Below are 18,763 nucleotides of genomic sequence, written 5' to 3' on the forward strand. Positions count from 1 at the left end.
TATAATTTTTAATCAATTAATAGCATAAATCTAGTTAAAAAATAGCATAAATCTTTTTACATTGGTACATAAAAATTAAACTGTTAAAAAATTAAATTCTTTTACCCGTAGAAATTATTAAAATAAAAATTAAAATAGTCTTTCGTATACACAATTAAGAATTGAAACCCTGAAAGACATGCATAAAAGACCAATTTATTATAATTTGTTGGTAAACGGAAAACAGGGCATCTGGCATGATCTTCTGTGTATGTAAAATCTTGTGAAATTTTATTAAACTCTTGGAAATTAAAATATTATTGATGCATGCTTGTTTTCTATTTAAGACCTGTCTGTCTTTTTGGTACATTCTATTTCAGAACTCTTTTGCTTCAGAATAAAACTTAAAAGGATGGATATAAAAAATAAAATAAACTTAAAAGGATAGGTGCAACATATATATCAGAAATTGATAACAGTATTTACACATTTTGTAGTTCTTTAATCATTGACACTCATGACAGGAAGGTGACATCATTCAGGAGAACACTAGAGCAACGTGGGGGAAAACAATATGATGAAGAAATACTTAATACTCTATATTAGACGCACACACAAACTATCATAATCGGATTGCCCTGGTTCATGTCATTACTTGAAAGGCAATAAGCTGAATTTGGTCACAACTTTGATTATACCACTGCAATAAAATATGAAAAAGAAAGAAAAGGAAAACTAGTCGATTTTGCAAATATTTATATAGTGGTCAAGAACATTGTCGGCTTGGCCCATTACATTTCATTGCTCTTGTTTCTCAGAAGCCGAAAGGAAAAAAGAAAAGGGTAACAGCTACCAAACAGTGTTAGGCAATGAAGCCCCACAAGAAATACTAATTGATGGATGTTCAAATAATTCCTGACCAAAAAAAAAATATTCATGTAGTTCATCATTGTTCAATGGATCAAAATATCCCACTAAATAGTCAGGTTGTTTGATAGAAAAAAAAGTCACTTGCAAAAGCATTGGGGGACTTATAATTGCATCGTCTGCATTATAATTTTTGTGGGGGGCATGATTATTTATTACTATGTATTATATGATTAAAATATTAGCAAGTTTTTTCTTAATATTTTTTTTAAATTATTAAAATCAACTCTAAGATGACATATTTTTAATAAATAATTATCAACAATGCTTAAAATCAGTTTAAGTAATGATATCAACAAAATCATATTTTTTAAAAAACAGTGAATTATATGTATTGCTTGACTATTACTTCTTCAAATCATATTTTTCAATGACACCTTCAAATCATGTTAGGTGAAATATTCTTATAAGTTTATGATATTGTGTTTGTGTGTGAGAGAGAGGGCAAGGGGGGTTGGAAGTGAGAAAAGAATACTAGTATAATGACTTTTCTTCTTTAGGCGATAAGGTTTTTGGCTTTTTGAAAGAACAAATTTGAAACAATTATGGTTTTTGTTAAAATTTATCCACAGAGGAGCAGGTGCAAAAGAAAGGACGGACTAAAGTTACTAATAAGATTTATGTGTTGATTCATTGTCTTGTGCAAAGAAGGTAACAAGAATAAAAACCTTTCATCGGAATTAGGTGAGAGAGTAGCTAAATTAGACACCACATGTTAACAATGATTAATATAATATTAGTGTACAAAAATTTATGTTATGTTGATCACACAGTCTACTCGTCTAATGGATAACTGAAGTTAAACGCAAACTTAAAAAAAAATGAGAACAATATTAGAATTGCTTTTAAAACTTAAGTTTCTAAAATAATTTTTATTTAAACATATGTTTACAATTTCTAATCCAAACATAAACTAACTGAGCAAGATCCAAGAGTTCTATTTCTATACTCCAAGACTTCACCTATTTTCTGTCTTGTCTGGGTAATTCATCTATTCCTCTTGTAACCCACCTTAGTTACGCATTATACTTCACAAGTCCTCTGTTATTTACTTCATTTTCCTAACAAAATAAATGAAAACAAACCTATCTTAGCAGCATGTGTGACAGAGTAATTACACCTAATAAAATGATATAAAGCAGCAAAATTAGCTTGATGATAAAGAGTGTAGAGAAAAAATGAATAGATTGTGGATTCAAATTATTCAACTAAAAAAATTAACAAATAAATATTTTTTTAAAAAAATACATTTCTAAATTCTAATTGTAACATTTATGGCTTTTGGAATTGGATATTAAATTGGTCATTAATGACTTTGGTAGGATTCTCGTGCCTTAGGAAAATTCGAAAGAGGGACCACACCCAACTCCAGATGTAACCTTTTGAGCGCTGACACTCGACCGTTACGTAGATACATTCATAGCATCATTCAAATCCCATACTTCTAACCACCCTCCCTTTTTTACTGTTTCCACTCCCAACATCCCAAAAAGTCAACCAACTCAAGGAGTGCAATTAGCAGAAATCGGAGTTCCCCATTCCCAATATCACTCCGCAGTCGTCCATTTCCCTCCCAAATCAACGCCTCAGATTCACCCAAAATCAAATTCTAAATAACACACTCTCACACTACTCAACACTGTTCCTTCTTCTTCTTCGTCTTCTTCTTCTTCTTCTTCTTCCAGCTTCCACTCCACCTCGTAAAGTTTTTTTTTTCCTTTCACTTCGTGAATCCGAAACATTCTGAGCACGCATGTGTAACTAGCAACAACAAAAAAAAATAAAATCCGAGAATGCCGGTTTCAACGCGGTCTCAGATCAGCGTCAGCAACAACAACGGCGAAAGCGAACCGAATCCATCATCGGCAGCGACAAGGCTGAGAAACCCACACCATGGGCTGAAGGAGAAGCTGAAGACACTCACTCTCTTATACGAGCAGCAGAAGCAAGCCTCTGCATCTCTCAGAAATGCGTCTTTCACTTTCAGGCCTCCTCCTCCAGAGAAGGCCGTGATGCGAGAGAACACAATGCCTAACACCACAATAACCAGAACCTTCGTCTTACCCCAGCCCCCCTCAAACGACAATGACGATGCAAAGGAAAACGTAATCATGGGAGCAGATCGAATTGTGGCGTTCTCGTGTCCGAGAAAGACAATGAAAGCAAATAATAATGTTTTGGCTTCGCAGTCTGCCAGCGTGGCACGGAAACTGTCGATGGGGCCGGTGAGAGTGGAGGCGGTTTCGGAGAAGCATGGGAAATTAGGGAGCAGGATTCTGGTGTTTGTGAGGGTGAGACCTATGAATAAGAAGGAAAAGGAAGCGGCTTCACGGTGCTGCGTCAGAGTCGTTAATCGCCGTGACGTTTATCTAACGGAGTTTGCTATTGAAAATGATTACCTCAGACTCAATAGGCTCCGCGGACGCCACTTTACCTTCGACGCTGCATTTCCAGACTCCGCTTCTCAGCAGGAAGTTTATTCCACCTCGTCAGTTCCTCACAATTCACAATTCTTCATGTTTTGCTTTTCTTCATGCTGATTTTTTTTTTTTTTTTTTTGCAGCGTGATATAGAAACTGAATTGCATAGGTTCATTTTCACTTGTCGAAGAATTTCGGTTCATCTTACTTTCATAGGATCTGTTAATAAATTTCTCTGTAGACACTTTAAGAAAAGAAAGTATAAACAGATAATGAAGTAAAATTTTTCATAAGCTAAATTTAGCTTATTAGCTACTTAAAAATCAGTTTTTGAAAGTAGCTAATGTGAGAAAACTTCTACAAATTAGCTTATGCATAAGTTAGTTTTAGCCTTTAGAGAAATTTATTTCATTTCTTCTTCTTTTTTTCCCTGTAACAGCCTTAATTTCTCATACAATAAGTATTTAAGGAGAAGTTTATCTAACAAGTTCATATTATCATGTGATGTGTAGGTAAAACATTGTTGACAAGGGTGTTTAGACAATTTCATGCTTAATAATGATATTCAGCTTTAGTGAACATTGAGTTTGATTTTTCAGGACTTCAGAGCTTGTGGAAGCGGTTTTGCAAGGGAGGAATGGTTCAGTTTTCTGTTATGGTGCAACAGGAGCTGGGAAGACTTACACAATGCTTGGGACGGTGGAGAATCCTGGGGTTATGGTTTTGGCGATTAAGGATCTTTTCAGTAAAATTAAGCAGAGGAGTTGTGATGGAAACCATGTGGTTCATTTGTCCTATCTTGAGGTTTATAATGAAACTGTTAGGGATTTGCTTTCACCTGGAAGGCCTCTCGTTCTTAGAGAAGATAAACAGGTCCCCTTTCTAAGTTCTCCAAGTTTGGCTGTTGATGTGTTGAATTCATTACTTTTGAAAGAATGTAGATGGTTCATGTTATTGCTTATGTAAATCTGTTTACAGTTTGGTCTACTAATGTGTGATAAACTTTTGATAGGGAATAGCATTGAATGGTCATGTTTGCCTTGGATTTGAATTTCTAGTGCAAAGATATCTGATGATACTTTGCTGAATTGTGTTGTAGGGGATTGTGGCTGCAGGACTTACACAATATAGAGCTTATTCAACGGATGAAGTAATGTTCTTATCTATTCTTTTGAGAAGAATATAACTTTAGACAGCTGTTTCAAGCTTGAATTGACCCTTTGTTTGGCATTTTTAACTTTTCTTTTTTTCTTTGTTGCTTCAGGTGATGGCATTGCTTCAACAAGGAAATCAGAACCGAACTACAGAACCAACCCGTGCAAATGAAACATCTTCGCGTTCCCATGCAATTTTGCAGGTAACCGTCAAGGTTTTTGATGAAAGTGAATGATCCATCTAACGTTTGGTAAAACTTAGGTGCACTGCTCAAGTACCTTTGGTACTAATTCAAATTAAAATTGAAGTTTTACCTTGATCATATGTGCATTTGAGGTTTGTGAGTCGCTTATGTGAAACTCTAACTTTATTTAGAGAATGGCACTAATAGCACATGGTATTGCTTTAAGTTTTATCGTTTATGTTGTGACTGGCATGTTATTCTTACTAACCCAATGCACCTTATTTTGTTAGGTTGTGGTAGAATACCGAGTTAGAGATGCTGCAATGAATATTATTAACCGAGTGGGTAAGCTCTCATTAATTGATCTTGCAGGGTCAGAGAGAGCTCTTGCTACGGATCAAAGAACACTTAGATCTCTTGAGGGGGCCAATATAAACCGATCTCTTCTTGCACTAAGCAGCTGTATTAATGCTCTGGTAGAAGGCAAGAAACACATACCATACCGAAACTCAAAACTCACTCAACTTCTCAAGGATTCACTAGGAGGAACTTGTAACACTGTTATGATTGCAAACATAAGCCCAAGTAACCTCTCATTTGGTGAAACTCAGAACACAGTTCATTGGGCTGATAGAGCCAAGGAGATTCGGGCAAAGGTTGAATCCTCACACCATTTCAAGCTAGTGATTCTCCAAATGTTATGTTGATACATAAACCTTAAAACCTGACATTTTTTGTGATGAAGTTGAATAATGTCATCTGTTATATTTGTGCACACAGGTAAGCGATGCAAATGAGGATCAATTGCCAGTACCTGAGATAGAAACTGACCAGGCAAAGCTTGTACTTGAGCTGCAAAAAGAGAATCGTGAATTAAGAATACAACTAGCACAACATCAACAGAAGTTGTTGACTCTCCAAGCACAATCCTTAGCTTCCCAATCCTCCCCAACACCACCACCTTCAGCTGGACCTCTTTCCACTCCTCCAACGTCTGCCCAACCAATTGAAAAACGAAGGACTAGATCCTCTTTCTTGGCTGGAACTTGTTTCACTCCAGAAGCCAAGAAAAAGGGAGCTGAACTAGCCATCAAGACACTTCAACAGACGGTGAAAACACTAGAGGCAGAGATAGAGAAAATGAAGAAGAATCATAGCTTGCAGCTAAAGCAAAAAGATGATCTTATTCACGAGCTTTCGCAAAAGGGTGGAAAACAGGCATTAACAACTGGAGAACTGGGGAAGGGAGTGGTGACCAGGTCTAGCCTACGGCCAAAGGAACCAAACAATAGTGAGATGAAGAGTCCAAGCCAACGTTTTAGATCACCAGCCCCAACTGCCAAGAAACGAAGCTTTTGGGACATAACCACAACTAATAGTCCATCAGTTACTACATTAAATGGTAGAAAAACTAGAAGTCATGTTCTTGCTGAACCTGCTGCACCTCCTCCATCGATGCTTCTTCAGGTACAGTGATCCTTCCCTCTTTATTCCTTTATTTATTCACCTGCATATGTATCCACTGTCCTCTTCTGTAACTGTGGCAGATGACTTTGTTAGAATTAATTGGATTAATACTAGGATTTAGAACACCAAGAAAATTACAATAAACCTCATACCTCTTGAAATTATCTTTCCAAGAATGTGATTTAATCGACTACACAAGTGTTAACATTTGTATATGTCATGAGTAAGATTTTCTACTCCTACTCCTCTACACACTTGACGGTAGAAGTACACAATCAGAGTGTTATTAGCAGAGAAGGATCCTGACATTAAATTGTAACAGTAATCCTAGTTTCTACCCTTCATGTGTGCACTAGGTCCTTATACCATATCATCTATTAAATACACTTACCAATTGGTTTTGAACGTAACCAACTCATTTTTACACAAGAAATTCACTAATCAATATATTAGTCCAAATTAACCCAGAAAACTCTAACAAACTTATCCATGTTTCTTGTTTGTTTCAGCCTGGTTTTGCTCGTCAAAAACCCAATATTTAAGTGATTTTTATGAAGCAGTGAAAAGGAAGTTGCCAGAGCACAGTGAAGTACAGTATTATATAGAGAAACCTCCTTTGTGGCCATCTTTTTATTTATTCGAAGGATGATTGTGTGTAGTCAGCTGCAGACTCGAGTATCTTTTACATGCTTTTTCATTCTCTACCTTACTCCCCCACACCATATTCATCATTGCAGGCTATTAAAGCTTATGGAGAAAACTCCAAAATCTTTTATCATGTTTGTACATTCATTGTTTTTTCAACCTAGATACACCTATATTCTTGTACGAATTTGTCTATGGGCTGGTGATGCTTCTTAAATTAATTTCCTGTTAGGCTTGATGTTTCCAAGTTCTTCTGTCTTGGATTTTTTGGCCGACTCTTGTGAAGGCATATTGACATCTCACATCGGTAGGGTGTATGTTTAAAGTATCCTTGTAATGATTTGGGCAATCATATCCTCTTCAACTAGTTTTTTAAGTTGAATGTGGACAAAATTTGTTCTCAATTGTACTATTTACATGTGTGAAATAAGAAAATTCGTTATATTGGAAAAGAAAAACAAATAGTTAGTTTCTAGACAGGAACTTGTATGATGATTCAAAACTTGAGGCTTGTCATACCTCACATTGTCCTTAAGAACTTATTCACATGTTGTAACTTTTCAACATATAGCAGGTTTTTCATATGATAGGACAAATTTAAGAATTTACAAGTGTTCGCATTGCCCAGTCTCATGCATGTAGGTTCATATTTCTATTAAATTGTTTAAATATTTAAACAAAAGGTTGATATGTAAACACTTAAAGTATGCAAAACCAAGTAACGTGGACTTTTTGTACTATGGTTATACACGACAATAATTTTATAAAATGATTATGATTCTAGTGTCGGATATTTTCGGCTCCTCTAATTAACCAACATTAACATTATTTGGTTACATGATGAAGACTTAAACATCTAATCATCTTTCAAAATAATGTATGATCAAAAAACGGAAGTTAGATAAAACCAACGTGCATTTATGGCGGATATATCCTACAAATTCAGTAGCGATTAGGTTGGTGATTGTTAAAGGCAATTAGTTAGGAAAAGACAATATAATAGATATTATATTAGATAAGTTAGCTTAACATTTATAATCCAAAAAGGAGGGCGTGGGGTGCAAATGGTACACTTACTAAAGATATATAAGGATTTACAAATTTTGTAATAAAAATGATATGTTACTATGATATGCAATAAAAATTGTTATTTTTAATATTATTTCTTAATTTTAATTTTAAATTTAATTTGATTTAAATTTTGAACTTGATATATTATATTAAATAGAATAGATTTTTAGATAAACTTAATTGTAATATTATTGTAATTTTAATCAATCTTAATTTAAAATTGTTTTATCAATTTTGAATTTTGACATGTCATGTCAATAAAAATGGTGATTTAGGTTTAATAATTTATTTATAAATTTTCTCCTCAATTTTGAAAATATTATCTTTAATTTAGTCTTATTTAATAGGATAGAAAATTTTATTATTAATATTGAAAACATATACTTTTTTTAATTTTTATCCATAAATTTTATTTAAATTTAAAAATTAAAAATACGCGTGTAATGTGCGGCAAATTTACTAGTTAATCACAACTTCTAGATATCTAGAGATGTCTCACCAAATGAAATTGCTAATTAGGAGATGATTCGGACCACCACATTTAGAGGGTACGTGGCCTCAAGGCAGATTCACACTGGTATAGGGCGTTTAATTATAGAATGGAGACAGCCAGACGGTACCATGATTCCATTCCTTAGCAACTTAGATATAATTTTCTTAGAAAAATAACATAGTTCTCAACAAGTTGAGCAACTCTAGAGATTGTTCCTCGGTCCTAGGTTCTAGCTAGGGGATCTGCTCTTTGGTGTTGAGTTCTCTACTCTATAGTGGTTGAAAGGGAAGTTCCTACAAGGAGACATTCGAAGTTTCAACACCTAAATTAGTAACGATTCTAGGGAGATAGCATATCTACATCTAAATGGGTTGGTTTCTACTATTTATAGGTGTTGAGAGGTGATGAGATCTGAAGAGAAATGTTGGAATATAAGTATGAGACAAGTTGTTTATGTCCCATTGGTAAATATCTCTTTGGTGTTTATCCTCCTTTGATTGCACAATAATTGATATCAGGCGATAATTCAACTTGATAACTAACACAAATGAGTAAGATGATGGTAATGAAATGATGGACATGTGGATCTCTTGTATCAAAAGTTTTCTTGACAATTGAATCCATGCATGGAGGCAGGCAACGGGTTCCGTAAGCACTGCGACGATGAAAGATACTAGAGCATGTTAGGCAATAATGGTTAGACGAGTCGAGGTAGCCATGATTAAAGTTTTAATGACCATCATGAAATATTCATAAATGAAAATAACTTTCGTTCAAGAAAGAGACTATTATGTGGAAGACATTCATATTTGAAAAAAAAATTGTTAAAATACAAGTGAGGTAAAACTCCACATTAGGTAAGAAGGAAAAAGTTAAATACCATATAAATGATAATAAGACTCATAATCTTGAGTTTTAGGTTAAAATATGTTGTCAAATTCATCTAAATAACTTACTCATGACCCATTATTTTAGTAAAAATATATTTATCCCTTAGATTTTCCAATAAGAACTAAACCTGGTAGGAGAAAAGTCTCTCCTGCCTGATCAAAAGAAAACACACACATCATATCAATCTGAAGTGATTCTTCAATTATAATTAGTGTATTTGACATGCAGCCCCCACTTTCGTACCCACGGTGGATATCACATACTTTCATTCATTCGTCTGTTTTTATTGAAATAAATTAGTTAGCCATTAAGCTCATAATTGGTTCACAGGTACGGACTACGTATCTCTACAATTACAAATGTAAAAGGCCAAACAAGTTGGATTTTGTAATGACCTATGGTCATGTACCACAGACAACCTTAATGCATTATTCCAATTTCTAGTACTATTTTTCTTTTCTCAGTGGTGGGTTGAGGGAGGTTTTGGTGCACTATTTGAGCAATAATGATGTAAATCAGTGGTTCAACTTTATGTGAAGCCACTATCTTTTACATCTTTGGAAAAATGATGACTAGATGATTAAAAAAACCAAAAGGACTTTGGTTTCGGTGAAAGATATCTTAAGAATTTTATTTTGTCCTAGCTGTAAGCCACATATGTTCTTCATCTTCAATCTTTTTTTCTCTCGTAAGTTGCAGGGAAATAGTAGGAATTTTCTAAAGCCTGAAAACTAGGAGGGGAATGGTAAAAGGAAAGATCACTATTATGATCAAATTATCCTGGTAAAGGATTTTCTTTTGGGGATTAAATAAAAGGGTAGTACTTACGGGGAACAGTTCTAGCAAAAGGAACTAGTATCGCAGTGTAATGAATTAAGATTTGAACTCTTATTAGAATAAGTGTTTACATTTAGTGATTTTGGTTTGCATTTAGTGTGTTTTTGGTTTGCTGTTGCAAATCTTCAAACGGAAAAGAAACAAATTGTTGCTTCCTATTTTTGTGCTTTGAAAAGTGGAAACTTCCGTTAGCATCAATGCAAAAGGGTTCCGAAACACATCATCACTGTACAAATGTATCTTGAATATGATGGCCTTCCAAAGAGATGTGTGAGAGCCCAAAAAAAAAACATCAGGGGTAGTGGTCTTAAATGTTGACAGTAGTGGGCTATAGTCTACAGTTTGCTTGCACAAATTACTAAGAATCACAACCTGGTGAGTATGTTTCCGATTTGAATTTGGCCAACAATAGAAAAGCAGTCAACAATAGGAAAAGCAAGTGATCGAGTGTATAAACAAAGGAAAAGTGAGGACAAGATGGGTCTGTTGTCAGATTGTTAGTATCCGAATATGAATTTTCTTTTTCTTTTTTCTTATTTTGCTTTTGATGACTTCTATGATTAGGCATCAACAAAAATTCTTGGGATCACTTCACAAACAAAATTGTGCATAAAAAGCAATCATTGGAACTATCTTATCTTTTAGACCAAAATACTGAAATTGTGTTGTATTAAAAGAACGAGCTGACAAAAGAATCCTAACTAAACAGGGAAAGAAGAGCACAAAGAAACAAATGAAACGGCACTCAAACCAAATAATGATGAAGTTATCATCCAAAAACGGGCACAAAGGGAGAGAGGGGTGAGGAAGTGAGATTCTAGTATGGCAATCTTCCTCTAGACCAAAGCAAACAAAGTATCAAAATTTACAGATCAATAGCATAGAACTGACATAATAGTCTCTAGTAAAAATGTTTAACCATTTAGAGTAACAATAATAGGCGTGAAATCTTAAATTTTACAAGTTCAAGCAGCACTTAAATATGGGGGACTGAATTAATAATCATCAAGCAAATAAGAAAAATAAATGAGAAAAAAGAGAGCGTGAGGGAGAACAGTACAAAAAAGGCAACTCATCCAGTGGAATCAAATAAAACAACACGGCGCAAGGAAGTTGCAAAAGCTAATAAAACCAAATAAAAAAGAATGGGAAGACAATGATGATTTTGCATTAACCTCCGTCTCATATCCACTGATTATAGGTTTTAGAAAAGGAAACTATACATATACACCTTTCATAACCCACCCACACCACCATCACCATCACCCTGTAAAGTATTGGTTACCCACAATTAAATTTCCCCCCCTCTGCCTTTACCCTACCCACCTATCCTAAACCCAATAAATAAATAAATAAATAACAGAAACCCCACTTCTCCTTCCTCCTGAAAGAAGAGGGGGAAAAAAAGAAAAAAGCTGAAGAAAACTAGGTCACCATTGTTCATGATTAAGGAGCTAAACAAGTAGTATAGGAATAGCCTAGTGTTTAACATCATCCACAAAGAAGAAACTAAAAAAGGGAAAGAAAGTTAAAGTATAAATAACTAAACAGATGACTGGGGGGGGGCTGGTAGTGGCAGCAGCAGTACTAGACTCTAAGCAAGTAAATACTGAGCTCAGGTGCTCCATTGCTGTCAGGATTCATCATGTAGAAAGCTTCAGAGTCTCTGGAACCAACAATTCTCTCAAACCTAGCCCTCATGTACATGACTTCACCATCAGACCCATCACTGTTAGGCAAAACACCTGCACCCATAGAAATTGGCTCCACTGCCTTCAGTATGTCCCAGTCTTTGGCTCCACATTCTCTTCTCGTGGCAAAGCCGCACTTTTTACCGTTGCAGTAGGTCCTCCACACGGACTCCTGAAGCAGCCTCAGGGTCTTGTTCTTCTTCGTCGTCTTCTTCTCCTCTGAGTCTTTGTCCTTGTCACACTCCAAAGCAATTCTCACCAGCCCAGACGCCATTTCGCGGACAAGTCCGCTGATTGGGGTCGCGAGCTCGATGAGGAAGGCGGGTTGCGAAGTGGGGTCCCTCTGGAAGGCGAAATGCACGTGGCCGCGGCGGTAGCCGAAGAGGGTGCCAACGACTCTGGAGCCGAGGCCGAAGGGGAGGTTGGAACGGTGGTTTTTGCTGAACACAGTCAGAACAGATCGGAGCCTTGAGATTGCCACTGCCTGAATCTTTCTCTTTGTGGCAGGGCCTGGAAGTGGAACAGCCTTGTCATCTTCTTCTTGTTCTTTTTCCTTTGTGTTTGTGTCTTCTTCTTCTATGATTTTTGACATCGTTTCTGAGGTGGCGAGTTGGGGGTCTTCATTTCCAACCTTGTTCGTCCAGTGGAAGTGCCTCTTGGAGGATGATGAGTCTTGAGGGGTTGATGAGGTTGTGTCCATGACTAGTGTCTTCATGTGAGAGAGGAAGAACAAGTTTTAAAAGCAGGCCAGGTGGTGGTAAAGACTAAAGAGAGAGGGAGAGAGTATGAATCTGCTTTCTTTTACTGTTGGGGATAGATATGTTAGGGCTTTTAGGTTTATTATTTTAATTGTTTCTTTGTTATTCTAGTAGCCATCTCCCCTCCTTGATATAGTGAGAGCAAGAGAATCCTGACAAAAGAAACATAACCAGTCCCACCAGCTGATGTAGGAAATCAGAGAGAGACTGGGATAGAGTGCGCTTCAAATAGAAAAGAAAGGAATCTAAGGAGACAATGTGTTTGTTATTTCACTTTCTTGTGGGACAGGGGGGAGAGAGACAGAGCGAGAGCCTTGTGCAATTGTGCTTGACTAAACTCTTTTGACTTGGTGCCCCAAAACGGTAAAAAAAGGATTAAAATAAACTAAAGTAAGAACTAAGAACAAACAAAACACAAAGCCATCACTGTTGAAACTCGACATGCTCTTCGCACACTCTTCTGCTGCATCCATGTCTTCTAGTGTAAAGGCGCACCATGGTGACATCAGGTTAACCATTACTGAATTCTCGTGGCACATGTTGGCTACAGAGACAACATTACACGCATTTACGAACTGACACCTCATTGTAGGTTAGTCCCCTAAGCACTCAATCCTGTTAACGCTGTGATGAAAAATTGACATTTAAGGTTTAACTCACTATGAAAAATGACATAAGTTTGGCTCTAATAATCTTTCATACTTTAATTAGATTTAAGATGCTAGATCTCACGCGGAATTGAAGATTCGGGGGGGGGGACACTACTCGGATAGGGATATCCATAAATATATTATCTGAGGAAACGATTTCCTCAAAAGACGGGGAGACAGCGATTATCAAGCTCAGGTTATAGTTTACACAATCATATTCACGTGTATACAAACAACTGACTGAGGTTGAACTGATATGCCTCAGTTTCAAGATTTCCCGTATTCATCAAGGTAACAAATAAACAGAGCACTATTGCTTCTACATATTTAATAATTTGTTACAATCTAACATAGTAGCTACTGTCAGAATCAAGCTAGGAGTTGTTAGTATGTAGAAGATACAAAAACGTAAATTAAATAATTACAAGTAAATGCTAAACGGGAGGGTTTTCATGATCTCTCACTAATTACATTGACTTACAAATATGGATTTATCGAAAGAATACAAATGAGCACATCCACATGGGCCAGCAAACTAGTGAATGGTTTTTGTACACCATCGAGCTCATTGGAAGCACAGACAGGAGTCAGGGTGGTGCTTTGTCTATGCTTCAATGAAGATCCTAAAGTTAGCTATCTAAACTTTGGTCAGCATCTGGCTGCTTGGAAGCAATGGCTCCACCGTTCATCCTAGCACGCGCCTCTGCAAACATCCTTTGCTGCTCTGCTAATGCTTCTTCCTCAGTCATCTCAGCTCCATTGCTCCATTTACCACCACCCCTTAAAGAGTCCTGCTGGAAGACGAAAAAATAATCAGAAAATAGTTCTCTCTTTTCCAAAGTAAATTCATACGCAAAAATAATTAACTTTTTCGAAATTCACTTTCCAAATTAACTGATCAACAATACAGGCTCTCCAGCCTCTTGATAGCCAGAGGGCATTGATGTAGTGAAATCCAGACCATTCATGAACTCAATTGAACCTGGATGGATAATCTTTTGCCAGATCAGAAAGTCATGTTATGCCACAACCTTAGAACACCCAATTATTTACTTCAGAGTTTTGATTGAATATCTAAAAACTCTGTAGGGCAATATAGAAACTACTAAATAAATAGATAATTTCAATTTTAACAGCCAACCGTGGCACAGGCTATGCTCTCAACAGGAAGTTGGAAACACCCAAGGGAGAGGAAAGAAGTGGGAAGGTAAGTCAGATTACCAGCCCATTAAGATCTTTCCAGCGTATTTACCTATAGGATACCATTTCCACCAGTCCCTACCAAGGGTGATACATTAGATGGGAGCCATGATTAGTTTGGGGACTTCCTTTAGAGGACCATCAAGTCATCAACGAATCCAGCAGGTGCTCCCTCAAGACAGTCCATCTTTCAACAGACCCCAGTTTGAAAACAGAAATTCAGCTTCCACAAATATTGTTCAAGAAGGTCAGATAAACAACCAAACATCGTTCATCTGTGGGAGCACTCCACATTTTCACTATTATTTTTCAAGTGTTCGCGCATAACAAATTTAAGGTGGTGAGGCAAGGGATAGAAGAGAGTGAATATGCAAAGTTGTATTGTACTACTCAAGTATTCAACATACATATGGGGCATTAATATTCATAATTACCATGGTCTCCAGCTTGTGCTGTTCATATGCTGCATAAACTTCTTCAACATACTCACCAAATCCAAGAACCTGGGGATTAAAGGTGCAAATCAAAAAACAAAATCAAAAACAGGTATGTTGTATGTTTAAAAACATCCAATGAACCTATGCCGAGTTTGGAACACTACCGACAATAGAATTGAAATAATTCATTCTAAAAGAAACAATCTTTTTTTCTTTTTAATTAAGGCACTCCTAATGGCTAAAATATACATGTAGAATATATAATAGAAAGCAGGTATGTTGTATGTTCTATTATCAAAATTCTGTAGAAAATCAAAACAGACTTTTTTCTTCAAGGAAAAGGCCAACAACTACTTTGGCTTCAGGGTAAGCTAGGAATAATTCTAAATCTTGTTACAACATCCTCCTACTTACTAGATGAAGAAAGCATGCTTTTTTATGTTTCTAAATGCATTTACTTTTTCGTTTAACTCTTTTTTTGCGAAGTATTATGAGGATATAAAATTATTCATAAGGTGAGATAAATTAATAAATCTGTAATCAACAACGGACAGCCTCATCAGTCACTAAGTATTTCAATTTCAGGTGTTAGCAACATGTGCTTAGTTTCATTATAGATAAGAATGCAATGATTTGTATTATGGCAATTTTGACCATGAAGACATAAATGCATGCACAGAAATTTCCGTAAAGAGAGGAAAGCAAAAATTGTTAATATTAATATTAATAATTAATCTTGAATCCTTTCAACTCAACTTCCTTAAACTGCATCATTAAGAAACCTTTGTCAGACGAAATATATATTTCACAACCAAACATAACACCACCCAAGACCCAAGATAATGCATGGTGTCATATGATTACATGAACACGCAAATATAAAGTGGGCAATATCCACATCCAGATCTTTAGAGATACAAAGGATGGACAAATACCTGTAGAGCCTTCAATACATGCTCAGGTGCAATTGTCCGTTTATCCTCTCTGTTACAAACTTCATTGGATTCTGACGAGACAAGGTTTATAAACTCTACAATGACAAATCAACCACAACATCTTAATCCTTAAGAAAAGTCAAGTAAGAATATGAACTATGAAACAGGAAACACTAATTGGAATCCAAGCCCAAATTTTCAGACAATATAAGAAATGAAACACATGTTTTGCATGTCTATAACATAGAAACAGGAGCAAACAGTGATGTTATTACGACATGACCAAATATGAAAAATTAGACAGCAAGTTCAAAAAGTGCTTATTACCAATGATATTATTACACTATAGATTCTAGTAATTCCCAGCTCATACAATATGTTAGGGTTAGGTAACACCAAACATAGATGAAATCATGAAAGAGCTGTGTGTGAGAGTCTTTTACTGCAACAAAAATGAATGGGCATGACATCGGAGATAGTGCCAGAGAACAGAGCAAGGCCAGAAACACCAGGAAGGTGCCGGAAAACATCAGAAATGGACAGAGATGGTGCCAGAGAATACTGGGTTATGTTTCAGAGACACAAGGGTGCATGATTATTTTAGAATAGAGTTTCAATTTCGAACCCCAAATAAGGGAAGCAAAATCACCAAAATGGCCCCCAAAATAAATCTTAAATGCAGTATTGTGGGAGTAAACAGGGGTTTTCAATCACTAATCAAAGTTGTGCCCGCTGATACCACAAAGCAAATAGCTGTGAATGTGGCTGCAATTCACACCACCCCAGGCAACGGATGGGCTTCAATGGAGGGGCCCATAGCCGCAACACAACGGTGTAGCACCACTATAGACAGCTCTGCTTATAATCCACGCCACAAACTTGGCAGTTACCCTTAACAGACATCAGAAAAATAACAATAGCAAAATCATCAATTATGTGCACAACTAAGATGCACACTTGAATTTAGACCCTAAATATAGCTTCAAATAAAAGAATTAAGGCAACAAATCAAATATAATGGAAACAAAATTCTGACCTACACAACACTCAATCAATAGATCTTGGGCATCTCTTGCAACACGTACATCTGGGGGTAACATCTCTTTAATAATTTTTGTCATTGTTGCTGCCAAAAAATCAGAGATTCTGTAAGCAATAGAACAGTGATGCATTACCAAGAAAGAGAGAACATTGAGATTGACTACCAAGTACAATAAGAATTAAAGTAACCAAACATCGCAATGCATAATTAATCAGGAGCATTATATCAATTAAACCTATTAAAAAAAACATCAACCCGTCTTCTGATGATTAATGTTAAGAAGAGATTGTTTTGATATGACCACAATTCACTTTAAAGCTTTATAAATTGATAACAAAATAAGCACATGCAAGAAATATTAATTATTTAATTAATTATAATAGCAAAACCAAAATCAATTAGCAAATCGTACAAATTTCATGAAACTACCTTATAGTTTAAAAACAGTTTTATCAGGTCACTTAAGCTTGCTGAAAACTCGTATTCAGCATTTTCAAAGAAGAAGAAAAAATGCATCACGAGAAATTAGCCCTACAATGTCACAAAAACCTAGACATATTTCAGACAATTTATGTTATCATTTTTAGCAGTCTCCGGAGAAACAAAATACACCTGTGCAAATAACAAACTAATTCCAGAGAACTCGATATGAATATAATAACTACACACTAACTATTCAATCAAATTCGCGAATAGAGGAGTGCGGAGGGGAAAACCTTTAGGAAGCGAAGCGTCTTCCTTTGACTTGCCAACAATGTCCATGGGCTCCATGATTCGACCTGAAATCGAACGAAGCGAAGAATTGGGGCACAAATACGTAGATGAATAGGGAGAAAAAAAGTGCAGATCTGAAAGGGCGAGGGAAAAGCGAACTCACCGGTTACCACGAAGGAAGAATCTGAGAAAGCACTATCGAAGATCGTAGTTGTGGAAGGAAGAGGAGGTGCAAGAGCGAAGAAGACATGGCTGAGGCTGATGATATATGAATTTATGATGACGGTTTCACAGGATAAGAGAACCAGTTCTCGCTCGCATCCGATTAGGGCAACCCACACTGCCCAAAGCGCGTTTACCAGTTACCTTCTCCCACGCGCTCTCATCCTGCGCGTCGGGCTGATATTTCCTTAGTTTACTAATTTTTTATTAGTAAGCTATCAATCAATTATTTATCTAAAACCCGTGCAATTAACTATAAGTTCACAATTTTTATACTATTTTTCATGTATTTTAATTATTTAAAATTATATATAATAGGCATGACAAATAATTTCATACCCACCTATATGACTCCAGACTTCTCATAACTTTAATTACTTATTTTGATTGAGTATAGATGCAGGTATAAATATTATCCAAACTTAAGCTGACGTGGATATGAAAATGAGTATCACATTATATCTGTATTACTATCATTATATTTTTTTATAAGTTTTTTTTTGTCTTAACATATATATATATATATATATATATATATATATATATATATATATAAAATATTTTGTTGTTATAATTTTCGTAAATGTAAATCAATTATTTAACTAAAAATATAATTCAATTCTTAATTTTTTTAATTTTAATTTTTTTATTCATTATATTTATATATTTGTTTGAATTGAAATATAATTAAAAAAATAAAATATAATGTGTTTACAAATATATAAGTACATTAAAACTATAAAAAACTAGTGTAATGGATTATTCGTAAATATATCCAAATCCGATAAAATTTAACGGAGATGGAGATAGATAATAATTTTAAACCATCACTTTTCATACTTAAACCTTAAAAACTGTACCCACCTCGCCTTTTGCAAGAACAGAAATGAGGAGAATCAAATCCATTTTTCAACCAGTCCTGTTACCATCCCTTACACATACAATGAAAATATTTTTTCATCCCCAAATTTATGTCATTTTTTGTTTCTGTATCTATAAATTGTTTTTTAGTCTCTATTAATGATGACATGGCTAATAACATTAT

At 35.5% G+C, this 18,763-nt stretch overlaps 3 protein-coding genes across 4 annotated transcripts; 1 reads left to right on the forward strand and 2 right to left on the reverse strand.

Annotated features, from left to right (window-relative positions):
* The first annotated feature begins 2,080 nt into the window (after positions 1 to 2,080).
* On the forward strand, positions 2,081 to 7,024 carry LOC100798358 (kinesin-like protein KIN-8A). Its single transcript, XM_003525591.5, has 7 exons — positions 2,081 to 3,394; positions 3,926 to 4,199; positions 4,426 to 4,476; positions 4,591 to 4,683; positions 4,956 to 5,321; positions 5,446 to 6,132; positions 6,642 to 7,024. The coding sequence occupies exons 1-7, from the start codon at positions 2,700 to 2,702 to the stop codon at positions 6,672 to 6,674; spliced, it is 2,199 nt and encodes a 732-aa protein (XP_003525639.1). The 5' UTR covers positions 2,081 to 2,699; the 3' UTR covers positions 6,675 to 7,024.
* A 4,208-nt stretch (positions 7,025 to 11,232) lies between these two features.
* On the reverse strand, positions 11,233 to 13,340 carry LOC100808788 (protein MIZU-KUSSEI 1). Its single transcript, XM_003524460.5, has one exon. It carries the CDS (start codon positions 12,473 to 12,475, stop codon positions 11,657 to 11,659), a length of 819 nt encoding a protein of 272 aa, XP_003524508.1. The 5' UTR covers positions 12,476 to 13,340; the 3' UTR covers positions 11,233 to 11,656.
* A 51-nt stretch (positions 13,341 to 13,391) lies between these two features.
* On the reverse strand, positions 13,392 to 17,820 carry LOC100807912 (class 2 transcription repressor NC2 beta 1). Of its 2 annotated transcripts, none has more exons than NM_001363961.1 (6): positions 17,660 to 17,820; positions 17,499 to 17,561; positions 16,777 to 16,866; positions 15,741 to 15,835; positions 14,803 to 14,871; positions 13,392 to 13,959 (listed from the first exon to the last, which is right to left on the reverse strand). In NM_001363961.1, exons 2-6 carry the CDS (start codon positions 17,551 to 17,553, stop codon positions 13,798 to 13,800), a joined length of 471 nt encoding a protein of 156 aa, NP_001350890.1. In that variant the 5' UTR covers positions 17,554 to 17,561; positions 17,660 to 17,820; the 3' UTR covers positions 13,392 to 13,797. The 2 variants fall into 2 exon arrangements, with proteins under 2 accessions (NP_001350890.1, NP_001350889.1); NM_001363960.1 differs by having other exon boundaries at positions 13,392 to 13,962.
* Between the last annotated feature and the right edge of the window lie 943 nt (positions 17,821 to 18,763).

Source organism: Glycine max, chromosome 5 (assembly GCF_000004515.6).
Source record: "Glycine max cultivar Williams 82 chromosome 5, Glycine_max_v4.0, whole genome shotgun sequence".
Taxonomy (NCBI): Eukaryota; Viridiplantae; Streptophyta; class Magnoliopsida; order Fabales; family Fabaceae; genus Glycine; species Glycine max.